This window comes from Cololabis saira, chromosome 10 (assembly GCF_033807715.1).
Source record: "Cololabis saira isolate AMF1-May2022 chromosome 10, fColSai1.1, whole genome shotgun sequence".
NCBI classification, from domain to species: domain Eukaryota; kingdom Metazoa; phylum Chordata; class Actinopteri; order Beloniformes; family Belonidae; genus Cololabis; species Cololabis saira.
Window position 1 is genome coordinate 40,073,161 of NC_084596.1, and position 26,888 is coordinate 40,100,048.

The 26,888-nt window shown below is 40.6% G+C and overlaps 1 protein-coding gene across 1 annotated transcript; it reads right to left on the reverse strand.

Annotated features, from left to right (window-relative positions):
* Positions 1–1,059: 1,059 nt before the first annotated feature.
* ro60 (Ro60, Y RNA binding protein) lies at positions 1,060–25,535 on the reverse strand. Its single transcript, XM_061732904.1, has 9 exons — positions 25,466–25,535; positions 21,639–22,224; positions 19,507–19,727; positions 15,902–16,048; positions 15,671–15,808; positions 15,464–15,580; positions 12,827–12,943; positions 7,414–7,560; positions 1,060–3,568 (listed from the first exon to the last, which is right to left on the reverse strand). The coding sequence occupies exons 2-9, from the start codon at positions 22,204–22,206 to the stop codon at positions 3,416–3,418; spliced, it is 1,608 nt and encodes a 535-aa protein (XP_061588888.1). The 5' UTR covers positions 22,207–22,224; positions 25,466–25,535; the 3' UTR covers positions 1,060–3,415.
* Positions 25,536–26,888: the final 1,353 nt, after the last annotated feature.

Below are 26,888 nucleotides of genomic sequence, written 5' to 3' on the forward strand. Positions count from 1 at the left end.
CCCCCCCACCCCTGGTCATCCCGTTGCTGCTTCCACCTGCCTGCTGTGTGCTACTGACGTCCCCGACTCCCACAGTCTGGCCTTCGGCAGGAGGGTCCCCCCTTACGATCCTGGTCCTGCTCAAGGTTTCTTCCCTCCTAAAGGGGAGTTTTTACCTGCCATTGTTTATGTAATAATTGCTTGGGGGTTTATGTTCTGGGTCTCTGGAAAGCATCTAGAGACAACATCTCTTGTATTAGACGCTATATAAATAGAATAGAATTGAATTGAAAGTTATGGCAGAAAATAGGAACTATCAGATATCGACCAATCAGAAGAAGGGGCGGGGCTAATTTGCACCAATTATGGTCAAGGGCTCAAAACCATGTCTGATGACACCACCCACGAGTCTTTATGTCAAACCATTCAAAACCTATTGCAGAAAATAGGGACTATCAAATATTGACCAATCAGAAGAAGACTTCCTGTTCAGTTTCGGCCATTGCGCCAAGAGACTTTTCTTTAAGTTGCGACATGATTCAGGTGTGTAGCGATTTTCGTGCATGTACGTCATACCGTATTGTGGGGCTTGAGGCACAAAGTTTTCCGGGGGGCGCTGTTGAGCCATTAGGCCACGCCCATTAATGCAAACCATTAAATATCACATTTTTCACCAGACCTGGCTTGGTGTTGAAATCTCTGCTGAAGCTAATATATTATTAAGTAAAGTTGTTGCTTCAGTCAGAGTTGTTTTGGGCCGCTGAGAAGACATTGCTCTATCAAGCAATCAAAATAACTGCCGGTAAATATGAGCAGGTTTCACTAGTTTGTGCGTTTCTTTAGTATCTGTGAGCACATTTCAGTTGTATATGTGAGTGGATACATTTCCAGTTGTACAGTATGTATAAGATTTCACGAGTGAGTGTGAGAGGTTTTCAGTATAGTGTGTAAAAGAGTTGGATTTCATATGTGTTTATGAACGCTAATTCAGAATTATGTCCCTCACGGCGCCTCAGATTTCTATTAAATCTAGTGGATATTTGTGAAACGGAAAACAACAACACTTCAAAGAGCAGCATAGTGTTTTATTAGTGGTGTGATTACATTGTCACTACAAATACTACAGAGAAGAAGGTTCAAACATGAATTTAACCATATGTAAAACATGTTTGCTAACATTCCTCATGGCCACATCAGCAGTCTCAGGAAAACCAAAAATGCTGCATTACCTCTCATTCTTAATCAGTTGCTTAAAAACTATGATTTCAAGTTTTGGCCCCCCCAAAAAAGAGTGAACATTACTCAAACATAAAAACTAAAGTACATGCGTGTATGGCCAGACGTCATGCAGTCCGTTTTCTTAAGAAAGACTGAATTTCACCTGAATGAATGATAACAAATTTCAGCGGTTACTGCTGACTTCATGACAAGCACCGCCACATTTTTAAATGTGAATTTCTCCAAAATGATTTAGGCCTTAATGCAAAACCAATATGGGCCGAGCAAACTTATTCTGTGCATGGAGGAACATAAAGCAGTTACTTCAAATCCCCATAATTTAAGTTATTGCAAAAGTACATTCACTGTGTTTTATTCCAAGAAAATAAAAATTACGGGGTAGTTTTCTTGCATAACATAAATATCCTTACAACAACACGACTTTAGCAGAATCAGTCATGGTAAACAGTTGTTAAATAGCTGTAATTTGCCATTCAACACAATACAGTAATTTCACAGTTGTGATATGTAGAATACATGTGAACATTTGTTCACAAATCCCAACTTCAATTCAGTTTACGTCCCAAAGGACAGGCATGATTTTTGCTTCCAAAGGAAACTTTAGAGAACCCCCCCCCCAAAGAATGGACCATAAACCGTGGGGGGCAAGAAAAGTCTGCTTTTATGGAACAAGCACAGCAGGAGCAGAGCAGACCACTACGGATTTAAGTAAAACAAGCTTAGGGGTAAACAAATGGTAAGAAAACAAACAAAAAAAAGTAGATATGAAACAAAGGCAAAATAAAAATGTTAGTATTAAAACCCCACACACGTTCTGACCACAAGTTATCAGGACAAACTCCAACGAACGACTGTTATCGTCTCTTTAAAGGTATTGTGACATGAAAAACAAATTTTTCTTGATTTTTTGTGTTTTGTTGGGTGTCTTGACATCAATTACACCCAAAAAACAACGAACTTTTAACATTCAGTGTATTGTGTGCTTTCTGGGATTTTCCGCATAACTATGCAAAAACGGCCCATGTGGTTTGGTGGCGGGCCGTTACATATAGACCCGCTAAATCACCGCCCCCTCCACCCAGCTCCCTGCCTCCTCTCCTCTCCAGCGCACCATAAAGGCTGATTTATGGTTCCGCGTTACACCGACGGCGTAGGGTTACGCGCACCATACGCTGAACCCTACGGCGTAGGCTCTGCGTCGATTTAACGCGGAACCATAAATCAGGCTTAACACGGAGCTGTTTAGAGCCTCTTTTGTTCTAATCACCGGAGGAAAACTGCTAAGAAGACCCGCGGCCACTGACTGGACTTAAGATAAGGGGACACTGCTGCTTGCATGCCTTTACTTTTATGATTGTTTGCTGTGGTTCGCCCTGCTGCTTTTCCGTGCATGCTTCGCCTGTCGCTCCCGGCTTAACTCTCCGACGCCGCTGTGAGCGTATGGCTGGAGGAGGAGGTTTGGAGGAGGAGCAGCGCAATGATTGACAGGAAAGGGGGAAAAGGAAGCGTTTTTCACGGCGCAAAAAAACACTGTCATAAAAAGCCAGGAATGGAATACTAGAGTGAAGTTTTTCTTGTTACACTCTTTTAGACACATTTGAGGGATGTTGGCCAAGACTTTTAATAGTGTTAAAAGCATGTTAAAAATGATGTCACAATACCTTTAATGTGTTAATAATTTATAATAATGCTACATAAATGAGAGGAATCCGCTTCCAGCTTTTTGGCATCACACCTGCTAGGTCACACTCCAAACACAAGCTGGACACTACAGGAAACCAGGAAATAAACCTACACTTCTAACGTTCTGAATCATGCCGTTTGACTTATTTTCATCTCCTATCCGTGAGCGAGTTTCCAAAGAACCATCCGGAGCACCGAGCAGTCCACTTCACAGACAGCTGACGTCATGGCAGGCACTCTCACTACACACCCCGTCTTTGTACTTGCTTTACAAAAAAAAAAAAGAAAAAGGAAAAAAGGACATTTCCAGAGTGGTGTCCAGCCCGCTGAACACTTTGTCAATGGACCTCATCGGTGATGGAACGCAGGAGGAGAAACTAAACTAGACGTTTTGGATTCGTGCTCCTTTAGGCCCCTCGACACGTGAGCCGGGTCGCTCCGTTATGTGCCATTACTTCGTTCAAATCTTTTGTGTATCGTCGTGACACGACTCCCAGACGTGTCCAACACCTCGTCAGATGAGTTCCTGGGCCAGGTTGCGGATGACGCTCAGCGCTCCGAGGTCGAGGCCGCAGACGCTCAGCACGCCCCGGTCCTCCGTGTCCGCGATGGTGTGGCCCGTGGACGTCAGCCCACACATCACCAGCTTGGAGGCAGCGCCGGACGCCTGTGGAGAACAAGCAGGTGGTTTGCTCACACCGGTCAGTCGTCACTGGTGTTTCATAGAGATGACTAGTTTAAAAAAGGCAGATACAGAACAAGCAGGCCTTTTTTGGGGGGGCTGCATCTGAAAATAGAGGGAATGCACATGACGTCACAGATGCGACTTCACAGCGGGTTACGCCCACTGAGTGACAGAAAGACTGAGTGTCAGAAAGACTGAGTGTCAGAAAGACTGAGTGTCAGAAAGACTGAGTGTCAGAAAGACTGAGTGGCAGAAAGACTGAGTGTCAGCGTAAACCTTCAGTTTGAGCAACTGGAAAACATCTAAAATGGGAAAGAGCTGTTGTGCAATCGACTGTACTCATAGATTTAGCAAGAAATCGGAGTTATCGTTTTACAGACTGCCAAAAAATAAGCTTAAGAGAGACAAATGGGTCACTGCAATTTGCAGAAACAACTGGATTCCAGGCACCAAAACGTGGATTTGTGGTTCCCATTTTGTATCAGGTAATGTTGGATTTTTGGGTAGCTAACGTTAAACGGTCAAATCATAAAGATCGGTGTCCTCATCACTTTAATTTCTACAACAAATTCTGCCTTGAAGTCGGACCAAGCGTCAAGACTTTTGTAAGCCTTCAAGCTTTGCTTCGTGTATTTCCCCGGCGTAGAAATTAAGTACATAATATCAGGAAACTGGATTTGTGGCCAAATATTAATGTCCATGGACCACTGGTTCTTGGGGTAACTGTATGGGTCACTGTCAAGTCCAACTGACGCTAATTTAAGCTGATAATCAGCTGTTATCCCATCTTCTCCACTAGTTGCAGCTGTTTTTGCTGATGTTTTGCCACTCAGTGCTAGTAAGGGGGCTGGTCCAGTGGGGAAGTGACGTCAATGCAAACCCTCTATTACAACAGAAGTTGTCTCTAAGATCTTTCAAGACCCCAGAACATGACCCCTGAGAGATTAGTACATAAATTATTACATAAACACTGGAAGGTAAAAAACTACCCTAGGGGGAGAAAAACATTCATAGAGATGTGTAATTTAAAAAAGGCCTTTTTTGGGGGGAGGGGGGCTGCATCTGAAAATATAGCATCCAGTTAGTGATTTAGACCTGTTCTATCACATTAACAACTTGGAGGGGAATTAATATGCGTTAGTGGAAGTTCTGAGGTTGTAGGGTTGACCTTAAAACTTGTTACTCCAGAAAACAACCGCTATGAAGTTAAAAGATTGTATTTTTGTGATCTTCCTGCTCTGTGAGTGACGTACATGCTGCTACTACTGACAAAGACACCTTCACAAACCTGCAAGAACTCAATAACCGTCCACATTAAAGCCAGTTTCATGATAATTCATGATAATTGTGTAAAAGTTAGGTGGGTTTTCTTTTTGTTCCTTCTCTCTTTTTAGCACCATTGTCATATTTTTTTCTCTGAATCAAAAAAGAATACGACTATCGGTGTTTGACGACAGCTATTTTGTGTTATTTTATAACTTTAGTAGTAGTTTTGTTTTTTTTCTGTTTGTTTTTTTTTTTTTATTACGTTTATTGGAAAGTGTTTTTTTTTTATTGTGTAATTTGTTTTTGTTTTTTTAATTATTACATTAATTGAAATTTGATTTCTTAGGAAAAAGGGACAGATGGACAGATAAAATAAGCTTATTCTTCTTTTTGTTCCCTTTCATTCAAGGAAAGAGATTTGTTGTAATTATATTGAACTGTTTTGTTTTTCTTTTAATGAATGAAATAAAGACTAACTAACTAACTAACTAACTAACTAACTAACTAACTAACTAACTAACTAACTAACTAACTAACTAACTAACTAACTAACTAACTAACTAACTAACTAACTAACTAACTAACTAACTAACTAACATTACCAATAACTGGATCCCATATATGGGATACTATGCATAAGACTTGGGTGCGGATGTTAAAAAGATTCACATTTTTTTCTGGATTTGAAATCAACGTAGGAGCTGCGTAACCGTTGAGCCCTTCCCTTTTATTTACTCTTTATTTTTGCCGTTCCCTCACCCTGCTCCCCCCTCGTTTTCTACTTCTCATCGGGTCTCATCGGGAACTTTGATGTTTTTGAGGAAGCGCAAGGACGCCAGTTTGACCCTGGACATCTAGTCCAAGATTACTGCAGATGGTACAAAACTTGTTTCACATATATCTAAGATTAAAGAGAACATTCATGTGGTTTAGAAGGTTGTGACTTCAGCATACCGGTAGGTCCCTCTATGACATGGTTATGGGTGGATAAACTAATTATGCTTGCTTTCATTTCCTTGAGTTTGTTAGGAATCCTATTTAAACTGGTGTTTAAACCTTTTTAAATCTCACATGCTTCAACACCGCCTCTCACAGAGCCTGTATTGTTGTGTATGAAGATGAGATGGAAATATTCTCAAAATGTGATCTACCAACCGAATCTGCATCATTCCAGCCTCAGTCCTGATTTAGCAGCGATGCTGGTTAAACACACGTCATTATCTAATTTCATAACACTCAAACACGACATTACATCATTAGACAAACATTCGTGTAAAAATGGAATCAAAAATAAATCAAAGAAAGGTCTCAGAGAGCTTAAACAAAGGTTTGCTTCAGTAAACCGGTGCAGTGGAAAATGAATCAACAAAGACTGACGTAAAATGCTTCATCTTTTTTTATACTGGCAACGAAGATATCTCAAAGCAGTTAAGAAAATTAAAATACGCTTTCTACTATAATATGTCTATACATCTTAAATGCTTTTCAGACATTAGGAGATGTAATGTGAGTTGCTTCATGAGTCCAACACATTCTACGATTACAAGATTGCTCACGACTTTGTTTAATTACGACGGTGAAAGTGATTGAAACAGTCTGCGTATGTTTTAGACCATAAATCAAATGAGCTGTATAACTCAGGTCCTCGCATCATCGCCATCTAACACTTTCCTTTATGATTCATTTATCTGGGTTTCTATTACAGAGCCATATTATTGTTTCCACATTCTAACGGGGAAATAAAGATCTGAACAAGCAGTTGAAAGTTTCAATGGTATATTTCAGCTTGTGAAAGCAGGACGCTGAATCACGCTGGTCTGAGGCGGCTCTGTGACCTCACAGACCTGCGGCTGCTGGAGGGACAACTCTTCAGTCTCGGGCTGATCAGAACCAAGTCACAAAGTTAACTTGTGTCAGTCTCGGACTCGGAAGTCATTTCTGAGAAATAAATTTAATCCCTCAAGCACAGAAAGTTTTTTTTTTTTTTAATGTCCCCTTTTAGTCATAAGTGTAGAGTAAATAATACATTTAGGCAATACATAGTCTGAAAACAATTAGTACATAGTAGTACATAATATCACTGAACCAAACTTTTTTTTCCCCGGTATATATTTCAGTAAATCTGATATAAATTAATTGATTAAAAATAGCTATAGTGACCTTTAAAAGTTACCCGGGTATACGATTTCTGGTGCCAGACACAGCACTTCATGTGTATCATGTGATGCTTCTATTTATTTTGGGATTTAGACAAACTCTCGGTCACAAAAAATCTGAAATTAGCATTTTACAAGATACTTTAACAAGAGCTTTATGATTACACAACGGCACAAAGCTGAGCTTATCAGAGGATCCACATGACTCCCCAATGAATGAGCTCAGTTCCCCTGTGAGCTGGCATGGGAGTGATCCAAATGGAAAAGGGAGGATACCACATTTCCTGAATTAAATCCTTATATTTTAAAGTGCATCTCCGAAGACAATTTAATTAATTGAATTCAACTCCTTCCCAAATCATGAGAAAAACTGGAAGAGAACAAAAAACCAAAGACTAAACATACTTCTCTGTGTTTCTTTAGAGACTCCACCGGGCTCGCTGTCAACGTCCAACATGGGTTGTTGGTCAGAATGATGAACACATCTACAGATTTCCCGTTCTCCACGGCCCATGTGATGGGAAGTGTGCAGTCTGTGCTGCCAGTTGGCAACTGTGACATAAAGGTCAGAGGTCATGAGAAACATATGTTCAGTCAGGTCAATGCCTGCGTAACGGCCCATCTGCTACTGCAACCACCTATGTACATTTGTTAAAGGCAAGGCAAGTTTATATGTGATTCAAAGTGCTCTACAGAGACATTAAAACATCACATAGTAGAAATAAAAAGCATGATTTAAGTTTGACCAAAAAAAGCAATAAAATAAAAACAGAAAAAAGTTTAATAGCAGAAATTAAAGAGAGGCAGACAGCAGTTAAAATACAATAAACAAATGAGATACAAGAAATAAAGGTTGTAGTGCATTATAGGAGATTACTGAAGTGCAACAGTAAATAAAAAGGTTTGCAACCTTGACTTCAAGCAACTTAGAGTTTCAGCAGCCCTAATGCATTCTGGGAGTTTGTTCCACAGGTGAGGAGCATAAAAGCTCAATGCTGTCTCACTCAGTACGTTTACATGCACTAACAGAAAGTGGAATTGTCGCCTTAATCCGACCGATATCGACTTTTTAAAAGCCAGGGCCCTCATTTATCAACAGTGTGTAGAAAAGGTCCTAAATTCTGTCGTAGGAGTGAAATTTAGAATGTGTGTAAGTACAAAAAAATCCGGATTTATCAAACGTGCGGACGCTGGTCGTACGCACATCAGTGATGATAAATCCCACCTGTTCTAAACTGCCGTGCTCGTGCATGGTTACCGTCATTTGCATTCAGAAACGCCTCCAATTGACCATATATGGAGCAACAAAAGCTCCCGCTTGGAGGTTTTCAAACTTTATTGAACAAAATTATGTAGAGTTTACAACAAAAGGCAAATGAAACAAAATAATCAATTATCTACAAATATTCAACATTTGGGGGGGTTGAGAGCAAAAAAAAAAAAAGATACATTTACTGACAAGCTATGGGAAGTGTATTAATAAAAATGAAGAAACAAAGACATCGTTTCATATAAGCTTTTGGCAATATCGTTTTTTTCACAGATTAGTTTTAGAGACGCTTCTCAACCCTGGTCCTCGTGGGCCCCTGTCCTGCATGTTTTAGATGTTTCCCTGCACCAACACACCTGATTCTAATTAATGGTCCTAATTAGCTTGTCACCAAGGTCTGCACAACTCTGTTGATGACACAGGTACTTTTATCACGGTGTGCTGAAGCAGGGTAGCATCTAAAACATGCAGGACAGGGGCCCATGAGGAACAGGATTGAGAAACACTGGCCGCTAAATACAGTTTACATTCATTTTTCAGATGTACAATGGAGGGGTTTTCTGTTATTCCATTTGCATTTATGTATGTGATATTTACCTAGTAAAATAATTATGTTGACCATGTTTGATATATTTCTTGGAAGATTATCCATAAATTAAGATTTGGTAATGGTACTTGTATTTTCTTTTCAGGTCGTCCTGCCAAAGCTGTCTTTTATAGCTTGTCACACCAATTATTCAAAATGTCTGATGTCTTATGGATAATTTTTATTAATTGGAGGAAACGGGGAACATGTGCACATGTTCCCCGTTCAGTCACAGTTCAGCGATCTCAAACTTCACATATAAAGTTTGAGACTCTTTTAATGGGTTCTATTTGTAGTTTTACTGTTCTACCACTAGGTTTTGTGCGTACGCATGGTCGGAGCTGTGCGTATATTTACACGTGTTTCTGCGCACAAATACATGTTGATAAATACCATACTTTGCGTGGGAATGCTCGTACGCACGCTTTACGCACAGATCTGTGCGTACGGTTGATAAATGAGGGCCCAGGTCTACACCTTAGCCGGGCTGTAGTCGAACCGAACTGTAGCTCTGGAGATTGAGTTTTTAGTGCCAGATAATGCGTCCTAATCTGAGTTATTCTGGCATGTACTGTATACCAACCCACGCTCTGACTGCCCCCCCCCTTTCTGGAAGTGACAAGTCGCGAAATGCAGAATATCAACACAGTCGGGGAAGAAGACACACTTTCTACTGCCGTTAAACTTGAACCGTTAAAGTCCGAAGCGCCGGATGTTTACAAGGTCTCGGCGAGACGCCTTCAAAATAAAAGTACTAAATATCGGTCTCCTTAATATATAACAAATAAAATAAAAGCCTGGCTTTAAATAACATTAATGAGAAAACAAACATAAAAACATATTTATAGGTAAAGGTAATTTACATTTTCTATTATTTTATTTTATTTTTTCAAAATTATGTTTTATTATTAATTATTGTTATTATTATTATTATTATTATTATTATTATTATTATTATTATTACTACTATAGAGAAAATAACACAGTTTTTAATGCCAATCTTGTAATTTTATTTAGACATTAAACCGGTCCGCGGTTCAGAAAAGGTCGGAGACCGCTGTGCTAGATGTTTCTCTGCTTCAGCACACCACGGTACAAATGACTGTGTCATTAACGGACTTGTGCAGACCTTGATGACACGACCATTAATTAGTACCACGATGTGCTGAAGCAGAGAAACATGTCAAACGTGCAGGACACCGGCCCACGAGGTCTGGATCCCTGATCCAGAAGACCTGAGGTCATCACGGCCGCGTCTACTTCTGTACCCTGTTAGAACCAAACAAAGTGAGACGGCGTTCAGCTTCCATGCTCCTCACCTGCGGAACAAACTCCCAGGATGCATCAGGGCTGCTGAAACTTTGTTGCTTAAAACAAGGTTGAAAACCTTTTTTTTGCATCCTCTTCACTCCTTATATTTATTATGTAAAGTACCTTCAATTGCCTTGTTACTAGGGATGCCCCGATACTGATACTGGTATCGGTATCGGGGCCGATACTGCTCTCATATACTCGTACTCGCAAAAAGTCTCCGATACCACGCACCGATACTTCATTGTTGTTGTAGTTACTGGTTAGTAGGGCTGAAACGATTCCTTGAATAATTCAAGTAATTCGATTACAAAAAATGATCGAGGAATTTTCTCTGCCTCGAGGAATCGTTTAATTTATTTATTTATTTATTTTTTCGTTTAATTTCACCAGCTCAAAGCCTCGTATTACGCCCGGACCACATTTAATGCGACACAACACGCTGACGCTGCACCATACATCCATGTGCTGGGGGAGAAAGAGGCGGCGGGTATGTTTGTTTTGTAACATGCCGTGCTCAGGCAGTCTGCAATGGCCCAGACGGGAGACACATGTAGTTCAGTGCTTAACTTTTATTTTTAATCCACGCTATATTCTTCTGGTCCGTTCTCTATGTTCCCCCTCTAAAGCCAAAATTATTGTTCCTCGTTAAATCGACGCAGAGACTCCGCCGGGTGGAGAGCGCCGTTCCGGCTGGCGGTGCGGCCTCTGTTGCCACGACTACGCCGTAGGGTACGCCGTAGCCTACGGCGTAGGGTACGCAGCGACGCGCACCATTCTGCGTTGTTGTAACGCGGAACCATAAATCAGCATTTACCCGGTACATAAACCTCTGTTCCCGCTACAGTTTTAACTAAAAGAAAAGGCAGAAAATGTCAGAAAAATAAAAACGTAATAAATCTAACTGGGTAGTTTTCAATTTTAGCTCTGTAGTCATTCATGGATAAAACTAGTAATGAGCTCAGCAGGTCTCATGATTTTATTATGAACACTGCAAAAACTCAAAATCTTATACTTTAACTTAAAACGTAACTAGAACTTAAAATTAGCTTGACACAAATGAAAGTTCAATTGAAACACGTGGGAAAAACACCTAATCTTTTAAGTAATGTGTGTTATCAGGTGTAATGGCATTTTTAGGTTAGAAATAAGAATATTTCTTGGTAAGATCCTTAGTTTTTTGAGTGAATCAGTGAATTTGGTCAACTGGTGTAAATTCAGGGTTTTTAAATACACAGCCATGAACCTACTGGATTATATAATTTAGTCTTAGTGATGTCAATTAACATCTAACATCTTATGTATATTTATAATTGCTCTTTAACTAAACAAAAATATGTTTTATCCGATTACTCGATTAATCGATGGAATTTTCAGTAGAATACTTGATTACTAAAATATTCGATAGCTGCAGCCCTACTGGTTAGCGCCGCTAGGGGGAGATGTTGAGCCGCCCCGTGGCTCCCCAGGCCTGGCAGTCTGGCTGAGCAGCAGCAGCAGAGCTGCTGCTCTGTGGCTGCTGCCAGCTGTTCCATGTTTCAGTAAATTCTATCTTCCTTAATTATACAAACTGGACGGTTGAGTATTACCCTTACTCACAGGGAACTTTATTAAACACTCCACGTAACTCACAGTACAACATAAACAACCCCATTGTTACATTCCGGTTAGCCGTTAGCCGCGTTAGCCGCGCCGGCAGCCCGCAGTCTGTCTTGCTAACTGCCATCGTCCCTTATTTTGAAATATGTCCACACTGCTGACATCCTGCTTGCATTAATTGTCGCTATTTTGCCTTAAACGGCACTGCCAGTCTCACTCACGGGTATCACTCTCTATAACCGGACTGTAACAATGGGATTTTTTATGTTCTTCTTCTTCTGTTTTATTGGCGGATCGCAACCAACTTTAAGGTGCATACCTACTACAAGTGTACAAGAGTGTGTAACATCATTTCATTTAGTTTTTTAAATTCTGTTTGATGGTTTATGTTGTTTCACACGGACGGCTTCAATTGAAGCATGCGCAGTTGATTTACCTGCGACGAGACAGCGCGGAGGAAAGCCCCGCTGGCCGAGTTTTGTTTAAAATTTAATTTCTGTTGCAAATAAAACCTGTCTTCCAATTCATTGCATTTTTAGCCTAGTTATTTTTGTGGTAGAAGTATTGGATCGGTACTCGGTATTGGCGAGTACACAAATTAAAATACTCGTACTCGGTGTGAAAAAAATGGTATCGGGACATCCCTACTTGTTGCTGAAATGTGCTATACAAATAAACTTGCCTTTTTATTTACTGCTACATTTCAGTAATCCACCATAATGTACTACAACTTTTATTTCTTGCACCTCCTTTAATTAGTCCTTAAATTCTGCTTTTAAACTCTTTTTACTTTTTAATGCATTTTTTTAAATCTTTTTGTATGAAGCACTTTGAATTTTCCTGTACATGAAACGTGCTAAACAAATAAACTTGCCTTGCCTTCGAGTCACGATCAACTCTATTTTGGCTCTTGAAAGCGTAACATGAGATCTTTGAGGTATTTCCTAATAGATAAGTGTAGTTACATATTATTCTTTTTCGTCTCTTATTCTCAGTGTAAACTGATGAGTCCTTGTGTATTTTCTCCCGCCTGACCCCTCAACATGCCTTACCTTAACCAGTTCAGCAGTTGTTTCTGCAAGAGTCATCTGAGCAGAGAGTGAGCATGGAGCCACCGTTCCCTCGGAGAAGGCCAGCACATGTGTGTCCACCTCCGTCCTGGCAAAAATCTGTGCAAAAAACACACAATGTTGTAAAGAGCACACAGTTGCAATGACTAAAATCCTTCCCTCTAAATGCATTTCAATTCCCAAGATAGATCGGACGGTAACTGTTGTGATGATGTCTGCTGTTGCTGGGAATAACCACTGGCAGGGCTGTGGACCAAGACAGCGTGGAAAGAATTTCCAAAGAATCCAGTCTGTGTCAACAGGCCAAGCCGTTAACCCAGGATTCAACCAAACGTGGGGGAGCCCGTCTCCAGACCAAAGCAACTGTTCCAACTTTGACCACAATTATCATACCAACGCACACAGTACGGTCACCTGACAGCCGAGTCATCCTTTCTGCATTAAGATGCTCATGGGACCTGAGCCACTTACACTTTGTCATCTGCATGAGTCTGGATCTACTGGATCCTGCGCGACGCGCACCGTACGTGGGAAATGCGGTCTTTTTTTCTGCTATTAAAACGGGATTTGTAATGTGAATTTGCAACACTTTAAACTACAAATAATAGTTTTTGACGTGACATCAGTTATTGCGCATGCTCTCTGTGAAAGGATGAGGCCAATCGGGTCGTAGCTGCTTCAACTGTGCGATTCCTTCACGAGGAGCGACCAGGATTTCAAACACGCTTGATTTTCTTGCGACCTCACGATTTGTGATAGGGAGCTCGTCGTGAGGTGTTAATCTCTCATCGTTACCCCACGTATACTGCACGAGGCACGAGCAACGATTGGGTCAAAATTTGTCCCGATCCAAAAAATTGTCGCACGACTGGAAAAATCGGCTCAAAACGAGCCGATAATCGCGCAGTGTCTGCCCAGCTTTAGGAGGGAAAAAACCTGGACCAGGACCTGGATCATCCTGGCCTGCAGTCCAGGCCAGGATGTCAGCAAGCATATAGCAGACAGCCACACAGACAGGTGAGGGGGTGCAGACCAGCATAACAAACTTGACAACAATGATGGCTATGAGATACTTATGATTAATAAAAAATGGAAGAGGAGAAGAAAAGGGTGAGGGGCACCGCCTAGTGGATCATGTCGGTGTCAAATAAACAGAAAATGACATACAAGGTGATTTCTGGTTTGTTTATCATTGATAAGGTGATTAATGCTTGTGTACTGAAACAACGACAGCCATCGTCACCTCTGCCGAAGCCTGACATGAACGTCCCTAGAGAAATGACCATGCACTGGTTAAACATGGGCTGCAGTCGCTGCCCCGATATCTTCAAACTAGGGCTGAACGATTAATTGCATTTGCAATAATATTGCGATGTGATAAAACGAGATTTTCTAACCGGAAAGGCTGCGGTTTAACCAGGCACTTGATCTGGTCACGTTGCGAGTGAGCAGAGCCGGCAGGGAAAAAAAGTTAACAGTGCCGCGTGTCCGCGTGTAACCTATCTACCCCGGCCTCAGTGTTAGTTTTTAAGACTCATATCCGACACTTTTTAATCCTCATATTGTACATTTCTGTTTATTTCTGTTTATACATTTTACCTTATTTTATCTCTTATTTTATCTCCATATATTTGTTTGCTTTTATATTTTTATTTTTATTTTTACTGTATTGCACCAATCACCACCACAAATTCCTTGTGTGTGTTAACAAACTTGGCAATCGTGGTAAACCCCCTTTCTGATTCTGATTAGGGCTCGGCCAGGCGGGGCTTTATAAATATATGGGCTTTATAAATGTTTTAAATATATGAGCGCGGAGTCGGCGTGGCGAGGAGCTGCACGCGGCGATGAGCCGGACGCGCGTCGGCGGACAGTGGAGTTGCGCTGTGAAGGCTGATTTATGGTTCCGCGTTAAATCGACGGAGAGCCTACGCCGTAGGTTACGCTGCGACGCGTGCCGTACGTACCGCGTACTCTGCGTTGGTGTAACACAGAACCATAAATCAGCCTTAAACCACACCTGCAGCTCGTCAGCTCATCAGGAGGAGAGGTTAAACAGCGGCTGCCAGTTGTTCATTGCTGGTTCGTTTTGTTAACTCTGAGCTTTGTTGGTTTGTTTGTTAGTTTGCAGGTGGTTTTTTTTCTCTCTGTGATTTTTTAGTTATTTGTGAAAAAGTTCTGAGTTTCCTGTGAGGAAGGTTTTTTTGTTCCCTGTGGGAGTTTTTCTGTGTTTTTCTATTAAACTACGCCTCGTTTTGGCTAAAGTTTAACCTGGTTTGGTGTCGTGTGATTGGGTTCAGAGAACGACCCATAACACTCGTGTGTACAGACGTGGGTAGACGTGTTAAAGAGGTAAAGCTACAGATTTCTTTTCTTTATTGTTGTAATCTGTGCTTTAAATAAATCTGACATTGTTTATTTTAAAAACAGACTGATTTATTGCTTGTGTAATTGAAAAATACATTAGAACAGGACCTTGAAAAAATAATCGCATATTAAATCGCAATATTGAGGAAAAAAATCGCAATTAGATTATTTTCAAAAATCGTTCAGCCCTACTTCAAACCGCTAGTTTTCAGACGGGAAGACGGGGGAAGCGTTGCTCCGGCAGGATCTTACCATGGTTACGGCTGCGGCGGCCACGGCCGTGCTGACGGCTGTTCCTGGGACCACGCTGCTCAGCGAGGTGCTCACATCCACCGCCACCAGCAGCCGTTTACCCACCGGCTCCACGTTCTGAGGACGGAACAAAGAGAGTTAATCTCACTGCTGATTGCAGTCTTCACTAATCATTCGTGGTGAACTCTGAAAACAGGAAAGAGCTACCATGAAACTCTTGTAAAAGGCCGATTCCAGAGCTTGGAGAACGCTGTCGTCTGGCTCCCATTTTTTTTTACCCTGATAGCCTTGGCCTCTTTTGTAGTTCTCTAAGGCCAAGAGTATGGTGAAGGGGTGGATCTTTGCCTGGTGATTTCAACACATATTGAAACACTTATTGAATACTGATTCAATATCTCATATTAGAACAAAAAGACATGAATCATTTTTATGTCTTACCTTCTTCAACACTGATTCACTCTGAATTCTTTCACATATAGTTTGTGTTTCTGAATTCCGGGGTTCAAGAATTTTACTCGATGTCATCTTTCCCAGCATCTTTAGCATTGAATGGAGAGGCATTTCCTTCAGCAAGGCTTTCCATACCTACAGAAAAACAACATCAGCATCATTGTCCTCTCGTTTGATCAATTACAGATAAGAAAACAAAAATAGGGACAGTTTTATATCATATCCCCCCCCCTATCCATGTTTCCCCTGTAAGATGTAGTTTGGCAGCTGGCATCCCAGAACAAGCAGCTTTTATCAACAGCACTGCTGTCGCCCAAATGTTTCTGCCATGCCAGCATATAGTGTGTAATCACATGCTGATCCAGCGCTGCACCACCTCCGTGTGAACTTCCACAGGGCAGCGACGGGTGGTTCAACAAAGACAGCTATTCTTCTGCCAATGTGACGGGACGTGTGTGTTTCGGGAGGGTCAAATTATTGGTCCGCAACAAGCGTATGGGACAAGAAGAGTGTAAAAACTGGTACAACCGAAGTAAGAGCTGACCAGCACACTGTTACAACCTGGGGCGGCGGTTGGGGGGTTGGTTTACTTGGATATACTAAATGATCAGGTTTAACCATCCACAGATTTAGTAGACATTAGGGATGGGCGGTATGGAATAAAACATTTATCACGATAATTTCTGGCATTTATCCCAATAACGATAAAAATGACGATAAAAAAAATGCCAATTCAACTCCACCTTTGTAACTATAAATCTATCACCACATTCAGTCTTTGGAGCCCCTTAATCACTGCTCTAAAATATACTAAATACTACTAAACTACACCAATTAAATTGAATTAATAAAAAACAATTAAATGAGCTCCTCGCCCTCAGATCCGCCATGTTTGTTACACAAACACGTCATCCTTCCTTCCTTCCTTCCTTCCTTCCTTCCTTCCTTCCTTCCTTCCTTCCTTCCTTCCTTCCTTCCTTCCTTCCTTCCTTCCTTCCTTCCTTCCTTCCTTCCTTCCTTCCTTCCTTCCTTCCTTCCTTCCTTCCTTCCTTCCTTCCTTCCTTCCTTCCTTCCTTCCTTCCTTCCTTCCTTCCTTCCTTCCTTCCTTCCTTCCTTCCCGTTGTGCGTGGATTTAACGCAGAACCATAAATCAGCTTTACACAAAAACGCCATCAATGGGAATTTATCGTTTTTACTGCGAGATGACAAATTCTTACCGTGGGGAATTTTTTTGACGGTATATCGTGAACGGTAAAATATCGCCCATTCCTAGTAGACATGCCCAAAAACATCAGCCAATACTGGTTGCTGCGATTGGCTGATACTGGCTGATATTTTTTAACGGTTCAGTACTGTTGTGGGAAAAACCTCTTTAAAAACGTTCTTTCCAACTAGGTGAATAATTGGACTGAAAACTGAGTGTCTAAGTTACCAAGAATAAGACTTGACAGATGAGCCAGATTTTGGTAGATTTAATTAAACAGTTGCATGCAAAAGTGTCAAAACCTACATCAGGCGTCTCGATGCAGAATTACGATGACACAAAGGAACATACTGATTTTGAAGCGTAGAGGACGATTCATTCTAATGGACAAAACATCAATGTTCCTACCGCTAACCTTAGGTTGGGCAGAGTACCAGTCTGCACCTGTGGTCGGCCAAGGCTGTAGTCTGAGGTTGTCAGCAGTTTTGTTTTCATCAAGTATGGGAAACACTTTTTTCCAAATCACAAATAGGCCTGTCTTGAAAAAAAAAAACGATTTTCCGATTCTAAATCGATTTTTATTTTAATTCCTAAAAATCGATTCGTATGTCTAAAGATCGATTTTTTTTCATTATTACATTTTCGCCTGGTGAACTTTAATCCCAGTAGTCACGTCATTTAATTCACACATGCGCTGTTGAGCTGTTGCAATTTCTTTCTTTTTTTGCAATTTAAATGGATAGTGAAATGCATATTTGAGTTATTTATTTCTTTGTTATTTATTTCATACAAATAACTTTTAGATTTTTTTTGTTTTTGCCCAAAAAACGACACGAGCATAACTGGTGCCATGTTTTTGCCTTTGAATATGTTTAAAAGTATGAAAACATTAATGTTTTCGGTTATAATTGCATAAATTGTCTATATTTCATTGCTTTATATACTGTCATGGGGTTATATTTGCATAAAATGCTAAAAACCAAATTCTAAAACATTTAAAACCGAAAAACACAGAAAACGGAAAAATTAAATCGGAATGTGGGAAAAACTAAAAATGATTTCATAGGGCCTCTCTTTGCTGCCCTGGATCTGTTTGGTAATTCTGACCCACATGATGTTTCTGAAAGCAGTTATATCAGCATTCTGGGAGGTGATTGGTCCTTACAGCATCATTAGCTGCCAATACTTGCTGTTGAATCTCAATATAATACTAGTATTAATATGTTGCAGAACTACAGTCATATAATTCAGGCAACAGCTCAAAAAACTGTTTTAATAACACTAACCTAAATCAATATCGGAATTGAATCGATTCTGAATCTTAAGAATCGGAATCGAATCGATTCTTGACATTTGAATCGATCCCAGCCCTTATCACAAGTACAATTATCATAAGGACAGCCTTGACAAGTTTGCTTATTCAATCATTTTAATTGTAAAAGAAAAAGAAAAGAACATCTCAGTATTCTAAGCTGTTAAACATGTGTTACCTCCACATGGGTGAGCACGTCACGACAGCACAGTTACTGGGGAACATGGAAGTTGACCCGAAAAGTACGGAAAGTACTGCTGAAAAAATGACTGAATAGCCCTGGAAATGGTATGAGGCTAATGAAACATTAGTCAGCTAAGTGCAAAGCCAGGATAATACACAGTCAAGCCACAGAGAAAGATAATCAGAACTGGCCAAAAATCAGTTCAGACCCCCAAGAAAACTTGGATAACATGGATATATTCCAAGATTATAACAGCAGAATTAATCTGGCTCAGGTTGTGGCAGAGTGGTTCAGGGAGCCTGGGACTTCCTATTCACACATGGACTGGCCACCAGAGTCCAAACCTCCACCCCACTGAGAATCGTTGTGATGTGATGGAGAAGATTTGGTCCCACTCTCCCTTCTCTGATACAAAATCTGGGAGAAAAAAGGAATGCAGCTCTGGGCAGAAGTAAATCTAACGATTGCATGTGCTTAGTGAAACAATGCCAAGGCAAACTGTGCTGACGTCGGCCCAATAAAATACCTGGGTCTGTCAAACAGTGTCCATCTGTGAGTGCACATCCCGCTGCTGGAAAATACAATCCCTCCACAGGATAAAGATCCAGTGACTCTGAAGTGTGTCCAGAGGGATCTACAATCTCCAATTGCTCAGCGAGGCATCAGCTGTTACCAATCACAGGTTTTTTTTATGCCTTTTAGAAAACCCAACAATGTATATCACGCCAAGATTAAGTGATGACGATTTATTGATAGGTCTGCTGTTCCACAAAATGACGTGTTGAGACTTTGGTCCCAGACTCGGTCAACCGTGAAACACTGGCAGTTATTCCGTCTCCAACTATAACTGGTGTGCAACTCCTCGTTTCATTAAGGAAATAAACTTCACCCACCTGTTTGGACTTGAGATGATCCGTCAGCAGCTGCTCCCTCTCCAGCTTGTGCTCCTCTATTAAAGTGATGACCTCCGTCTCGTCACAACTGTGTTTGACTTTCTCCACCACCTGGAGGTATGCAAGCACTTTGGCAACCTCCTCCGAGTTCTCTTTGTCTGCATAAGCAGCCTGGACCTCCTTCCATCCTTTTGTCACATACTTGCTGACCAAGGCGACAGCTGAAATACAGGGGCAACCGATAACATCTTAACATTAAGCAAACTTATCAAAATCAAGAGGTGAATCAGTATTACACATATTCAGTTTCAGCACAGGATTTGGGCGAGTACAGAGTGGCTGTGGAAGTCAGATATAAAAAGCAACTTTGAATTCAAGAGGGGTTATTCAACCTTAAAGAAGCATGAGGCTCCTTTAAAGAAATGAGACTCTCTAGCGCCACCCTTTGCCACGACGGCCGTCGGGGGTACTGCAGCCAACAGTGAAGCCGGCACGGGAGAACGGGGAGAACGCGCATGCAGCGTCATGTGACGTCACATCCGCAGGACAGCGCGGGAAATTCCGGTCACAATTGCAGCACATTTTGCAGCACACAGCCTGTTCAAGGTAACGGAGAGATACACTAGAGAGCTCATTCTTTTGGGTTTGGAACGCTTCATCTGACATTATTACTAGAAAACTTAAAACGTATACGAATTTTTTTCATAAATCCTGCCTCATGCTCCTTTAAGGTAGTGTTAGACTGTAGAAGCGTTATCTTGTTCTCTGTTAGCGATTTCAATTTGTACATTATGAGCATTTCCTTCTTGTGTTTTACTTTCAGTGATGAATTCAACTAAATTGCACTGACAAAATGTATCTCTAACTTTCACCTCAATAAACAAGTAACAGGGTTCATACACATTTTAACCAACAAATTTCCATGACTTTCCCATGACTTGGCAGCAAGTTTCCATGGCTAAACATGACCTAAACATGACCTAAACATCAATGTATGAATGAAATATAGGAATAAAACTATGTAAAAGTCACCACAGTGGAGATCTAATGACAATTATGGTTTTATACAAAATAAACATTTGTTTAAACTAACACTGATATACCAGCAATATGTTGTAGTATATGTTGTAATGTATATCTAATATAACTGTAATAACTGTAATAATAACCGATCTGCATGCTGTGCAAGATGCTAGGCACGTCACGCGTGAGACTTTTCTATACGAAATATTTATTGATCAATTTTAAATCTACCTTATAGGCTGTTATTACTAAATGTTATCATTAAGTGAGAAAAATAAATTCCATGACTTTTCCAAAACTTTTGGGGTGAACTTATGTTTCCAAAACTTTTCCAGGCCTTCAAAATGACATTTTCCAAATTCCATGACTTTTCCAGGTTTTTTCAAAACGTATGAACCCTGAAGTAAACAAATAAATGCAAAGGTTAAGAGCCTCACAAATATATTTTCTGCGAGGCTGTAATTCAAAATGATGCTAACTGATGGCTTCATCTGCTGATACTACGTAGATGGTGTGAAAGAGTGACTGTGTTTCCATGCAGCCAATAAGCCTTTTAAAACCCGAATATTGGCAATAACCCGAATTTGCGCGGCCATGTAAACACAAATAACCCTTTTGAATAACCCGAATTTGCTCATATTCCGGTTTCTAAAAACCTGAATATGAGCCCTGGGTTACTCCTTTTAAAACCAGAATATTCAGTCATGTAAACACAACACCACGCCACACTTTTGGAGTGAGGAGGAGACTAATCACTTCATAAATGTAATGAAGGATATGAACATTTTGGCATTTGTAGACGGTAGAAAGTACCGGGATAGCGAGATTTAAAAGAAGGTGAGCGAAAAGTTGCGCGAAGCAGCATTTGTTTTGAATTTGGATACAGGAAGAAGAAGCGGAAATGACGGGAATTGCGTCATGACGTTCTCCGCGCGTTGCTGGTTTGATCCAGATATCCAGAATGATTAATTACCATGTATACAGGGATAACCCTGTTTGCTCACGCATGTAAACGGAATATTCTGAATGTTTCAGTAACCGGAATATTAGCAATAACCCGAATTTTGACTGCATGTAAACGTAGTCAGTGAGGGCCTGCTCTCACTCACCATCTCTGGACGGCTTGGTGTGGGCGAGCCTGAGCAGGTCCTGGTGCGACCAGCCCTCTCTCTGTTTACATGTGGTCACGGCAGCAGCCAGGCTCATGGCGTCCTGTTCGTTGTACCAGTCAGACACGGCCTTTCTCAGGGCCCGGCCCCAAATCCCACATTTCATGCCCTCTTTCAGTTCTTTTTTGTACTGGATGAAGGAAAACAGATGGGCGGGGTCGCGACAGACCTCCTTCAGGGCTTTGAAGGCCGCCTGCCTCGTCTTCAGCTCCGAGTGCTGGGAGCACAGAGCCAAGGCGAAAAGGGAGGGCCCCAGTCTGACGGCTTGTCCGTCCTGAGTGAACTTCTTTATCTCCTCCACCACCTCCACTCCCCGGCCCTCCTGGAGCAAGGACAGCAGGGCTCCGGCGTTTTCCATGCTGAAACGGCCCTCCTTTCTGGTGGTGTAGACGTCTATCTCCGATCCGTAGCAGAGGAAGCGACGCAGTCTGGCCTCGTCGCTGACCTCCCAGGGGGAACCTGTTGAGTTCAGGGTGTGGTTGCTGGCCGTGCTTCCCGATGGCTCCATGGTAACACGGGAGGAGATCTGAGACAGAAGAAGACACCCATGACAGGAAACCTGATGTACTGATCATAACTCCAATCCACCATGAACAAACCAAAGGCAAGGCAAGTTTATTAGTATAGCACAATTCAACACAAGGTAATTCAAAGTGCTTTACATCAACATTAAAAGCAGCAAGACACAATTAAACAGTAAATAACAAATGAAATAAAATGATAAGAAAAGAGGTAAAATAATAAAAAGCACAAGTTGTTATAAAGTAAGGTAGTATTTAAGTATTTTTAAGTATTTAATTTAAGAGTACGCTTCAGTAAACAGTAATGTTTTTATCCTGATTTAAAGGATCTACAGTTGGAGCAGACCTCAGGTCTACAGGAAGTTTGTTCCACTGGTGAGGAGCAGAATAACTGAACGCTGCCTCACCTTGCTGGTTCTGGTTATGGAACCACAACAAACCAGATCCAGATGAAGCTCAGGGGTCTGGGAGCTTCATAGGAACTAACAGATCAACCATGTATTCTGGTCCAAGACCATTCACGTCTCTGTAGACCAGCAGTAAGATTTTAAAATCAGGGTTCATCATACACATTTTAACCAACAAATTTCCATGACTTTTCCATGACTTGGCAGCAAGTTTCCATGGCTATACATGACCTCTAAAACATTAATGTATGAATGAAATATGGGAATAAAACTATATAAAAGTCACCACAGTGGAGATCTAATAACAATTATAGTTTTATAAAAAATAAACATTTGTTTAAAACTAACACTGATATACCAGCACTATGTTGTAGTATATGTTGTAATGTATATCTAATATAACTGTAATAACTGTAATAATAACCGATCTGCATGCTGTGCAAGAAGCTAGGCATGTCACGCGTGAGAACGCGTGAGACTTTTCTATACAAAATATGTATTGATCAATTTTAAAATCTACCTTATAGGCTGTTATTACTAAATGTTATCATTAAGTGAGAAAAATTAATTCCATGACTTTTCCAAAACTTTTGGGGTGAACTTATGTTTCCAAAACTTTTCCAGGCCTTCAAAATGACATTTTAAAATTCCATGACTTTTCCAGGTTTTTTCAAAACGTATGAACCCTGAACTCTATCCTTTGACTAACTGGAAGCCAGTGTAGTGATTTCATGACCGGTGTAATATGGTCCAGTTTCCTGGTGTTTGTAAGGACTCTGGCGGCTCGTTCTGGATCAGCTGCAGCTGCCTGATAGATTTCTTGCCTGTAAAGATGCCATTGCAATAATCCAACCTACTGAAAATGAATGCATGAATAAGTTTTTCCATGTCTTGTTTAGACAGAAACCCCTTAATTCTAGCAATGTTTTTTAGGTGGTAATAGGCAGATTTAGTGATAAACTTTAGATGGCTGTTGAAGTTCAGGTCTGAGTCAATAATTACACCAAGATTTCTGGCCTGATTTTGTAGCTGTCAATGACATGGGGCCAAAGAACAAAGATGTGGTTAAAAACAACAACAACACACAGAGGAAACTGTGGTTAAATCCAGAGGTGTCAAGTAACAAAGTACAAATACTTCGTTACCTTACTTAAGTAGAAATTTTGGTTATCTATACTTCACTGGAGTAATTATTTTTCAGACGACTTTTTACTTTTAGTCCTTACATTTTCACGCAATTATCTGTACTTTTTACTCCTTACATTTTAAAAACAGCCTCGTTACTCTATTTCATTTCGGCCTTTAAATAAAAACTATCCAGTTAAATTGCTCCATCCGGATAGAGTGAATTTGGTTGTGGTTGTTTCAGATGTTCTTGTCCAGTTTTGTTCTTACATCCGTTCCCTCAGATTCCTGCAACTAAACTTGGATGTACATTCCAATAAAGGTTAGGATAAATGATAACATGCCTCTGAAGTTTGACTTTTTGCACCATTACAATACTTATAGGCAACTAGTCATCATACCTGCTGCTCTCTGAAACACATGTTAATGCTCAATAGTACACATATATGGATCTTTAATATATTTGCATTATACTAAGATGCATTCATTTTCAATGGCTTTTGTCCTTAATGGCTTTTTTCCCCCTTACATTACTTTTACTTTTATACTTTTGAAACCAGTACTTTTATACTTTTACTTGATTAAAAAACTTGAGTTGATACTTCAACTTCTACAGTATTTTTAAACTCTAGTGTCTATACTTCTACCTGAGTAATGAATGTGAATACTTTTGACACCTGTGGTTAAATCAGCACAGAGCCTCCATCATCCCAGCAACATTACTTACTCATAGTCTCGGCGCAGATGACAGAAATAGATTAAATCCGATTAGAGGACATGATGATGCACACGAGACAGGAGAAGCAACAGGGACCTGTTCCCTTCACACTGTAGCATCCCAGGCTGTTGCCAGGGGCAGCGGGGCTAGGCTAGGCTAACACTGCCAGCTCAGACAGCATGCGCTTCACTGGTCTAAAGGCTGATTTATGGTCCCGCGTTATACCAACACAGAGTACGGTGCGCGTCGCCGCGTAACCTACGCCGTAGGCTACGCCGTCGATTTAAAGCAGAACCATAATTCAGGTTTAAACTGGGATTTTAATGAGGTTATTGTCTTTTTTGGTTGCTTTTTTTTAAATAAGTTACACAAAACACAACCACAATCCGTCTCAATTGAAAATTGTTTGTATTTCTTTGATTTCCTTTCCAATTGTTTTGTTGTTTGTTTGTTTTTTTCATTTATTTATTTTATTATTTTTATTTTTTTTCCATTCTTGTTATCTTAATATTTTATTGCTCTCTATTATTTTCAAAAGCTGCCTATGGACAAGTGTTGCGAATTAGCACTTGTGCTAAAACACTTAACCAATGCATCTGGTTTGTCCAATGTAATTGCTATGTCCATATCAAATAAACATGAATAATAATAAACTTGTAGTCACACTTTTGTCAGCACCAACTATTTAATTCCCAGATTTGAGCAGTTTTCCAGCCGGAACTCTGGAGACCGGGACAGTAAAGGCTGATTTATGGTTCCGCGTTACACCAACGCAGAACCTGCGGCGTAGGGTACCCGTACAGGGCGCGTCGCCGCGTTACCCTACGCCGTCGATTTAACGCGGAACCATAAATCAGGCTTGAAGAGGCTCCCTGATGATGGGCGGCTGTCTGCTCACCCGCGCTACCAACCTTTTGGTAGTTTTACACCAAAAACAGAACCTTCGAGGCCAAATTAAAAAGTCTGTGGTAACATGTAGATGATAAACGCACCTACCTGAGTGTAAATGCGGAGCGGTGAAGTTTAGACGGAGCTTGATGCTGCGAGGCCTCCCCTCTGCCGTCACGTGACTGACGCAGTGACGCAGCGACGTGGGGGCGGGGCCACGATGGATGAGAGCAGAGCAGAGCAGAGCAGTGGATAAAACAGTAATAAACACAACTTTTACACCACATACGCAGTACTGGAGTTGAGGGGGGATGAGGGGAGATGGCATCCCCCCCTGAAATAAAAACGGTCAAAATCATCCCCCCTGTAAAACTGTCATACCCCCTTTCCATCCCTTATGTCATTTCATCAATGAATGTGGTTTTACTGCTATTTCAACATTTAGAGTCATCACCAGAAAAATAACTTGTTTGACAATTTTCACCTGTTTCAAGTAAATTTTAAATTGAGATAAGTAGAAAAATCTGCCAGTGGGACAAGATTTATCTTCTTATTACAAGCAAAAAAATCTTGTTCCACTGGCAGATTTTTCTACTTATTTTAAGTGAAAATCTACTTGAAACAGGTGAAAATTGTTGTTTTTTCCAGTGACGAGTCTTGTTTTAAATGTAATGAGATTTTTTTTACTAAAATGAGACATTTTAACTAGAAATAAGACAAATATTCTTGTTAATATTTTGAGTTTTTGCAGTGATCCATTTTACTTATCCTGTGAAGGACAGAGTCATATTGATAAGTTCAGAAAAGTGTTTTTTATTGTTGTGTTTTGATGTATTTGATGTAAGCCCAGTGGATATTTAAAGCTTACAGAAGGCTGCATTTAACTGCTGCTATGTCATTCCTGCAGTATTTCTGCAGGTGTTTTGGTCAGTGCTATTATTTGTAATATATTATATTATTTGTAATCAGCACAAATTATCTGTCCCCATATGATAAAATCCACCATCCCCCCTGATTTTCGAGTACTGCAGATACGCCTCTTTTTTTCTCTCAAATTGTTCCCCTTTGGAGAAGTCAGAGTGGGTCAAACACTACACTGATGAAATATTAAAGGTTGTTTTTTTTTCAACTTTATGTTTATTGAGCAACATTTTCATACATATCACACGTTTCAGATGTCACACGATCTCCTTTTCATTTTTACATTCTACTTTCAAACCAGAAAAGGAAACAAGCAGTAGCTACTGGTCACAAACAACAAGATATAAAACATGTCCTTCTTCTCCTCCAACAGCCACTTTGTGTTTAAAGACTGTTTGGAATGGTTACCCCCCAAAAAAAACAAAAAACAAAAAAAAAACGAACAAGCCCAACAGGCTTTAGAAGATAAAATATCCCAAATATATGTGTGTGGTTTGCAAAGACTTCCCCACAGCCCCTCAAACATTGAATTGTTTGATTGGGGTCTATTTTGGAAAGGATTCCAGGGGTTCTGAAGAATCTATGGACTATTTTCCACTGGTATTCTCTC

Bases quoted from the DNA above. Each gene is read 5' to 3' on its own strand.
- ro60 (XM_061732904.1), bottom strand. From the start codon at position 22,206: ATGGAGCCATCGGGAAGCACGGCCAGCAACCACACCCTGAACTCAACA. The intron at 16,049-19,506 runs GTGGGTGAAGTT...GTTTTTCTGTAG, and splicing joins ATCATCTCAAGTCCAAACAG to GTATGGAAAGCCTTGCTGAA. The intron at 3,569-7,413 runs GTATGTTTAGTC...TGTTCTCCACAG, and splicing joins CTCTAAAGAAACACAGAGAA to GCGTCCGGCGCTGCCTCCAA.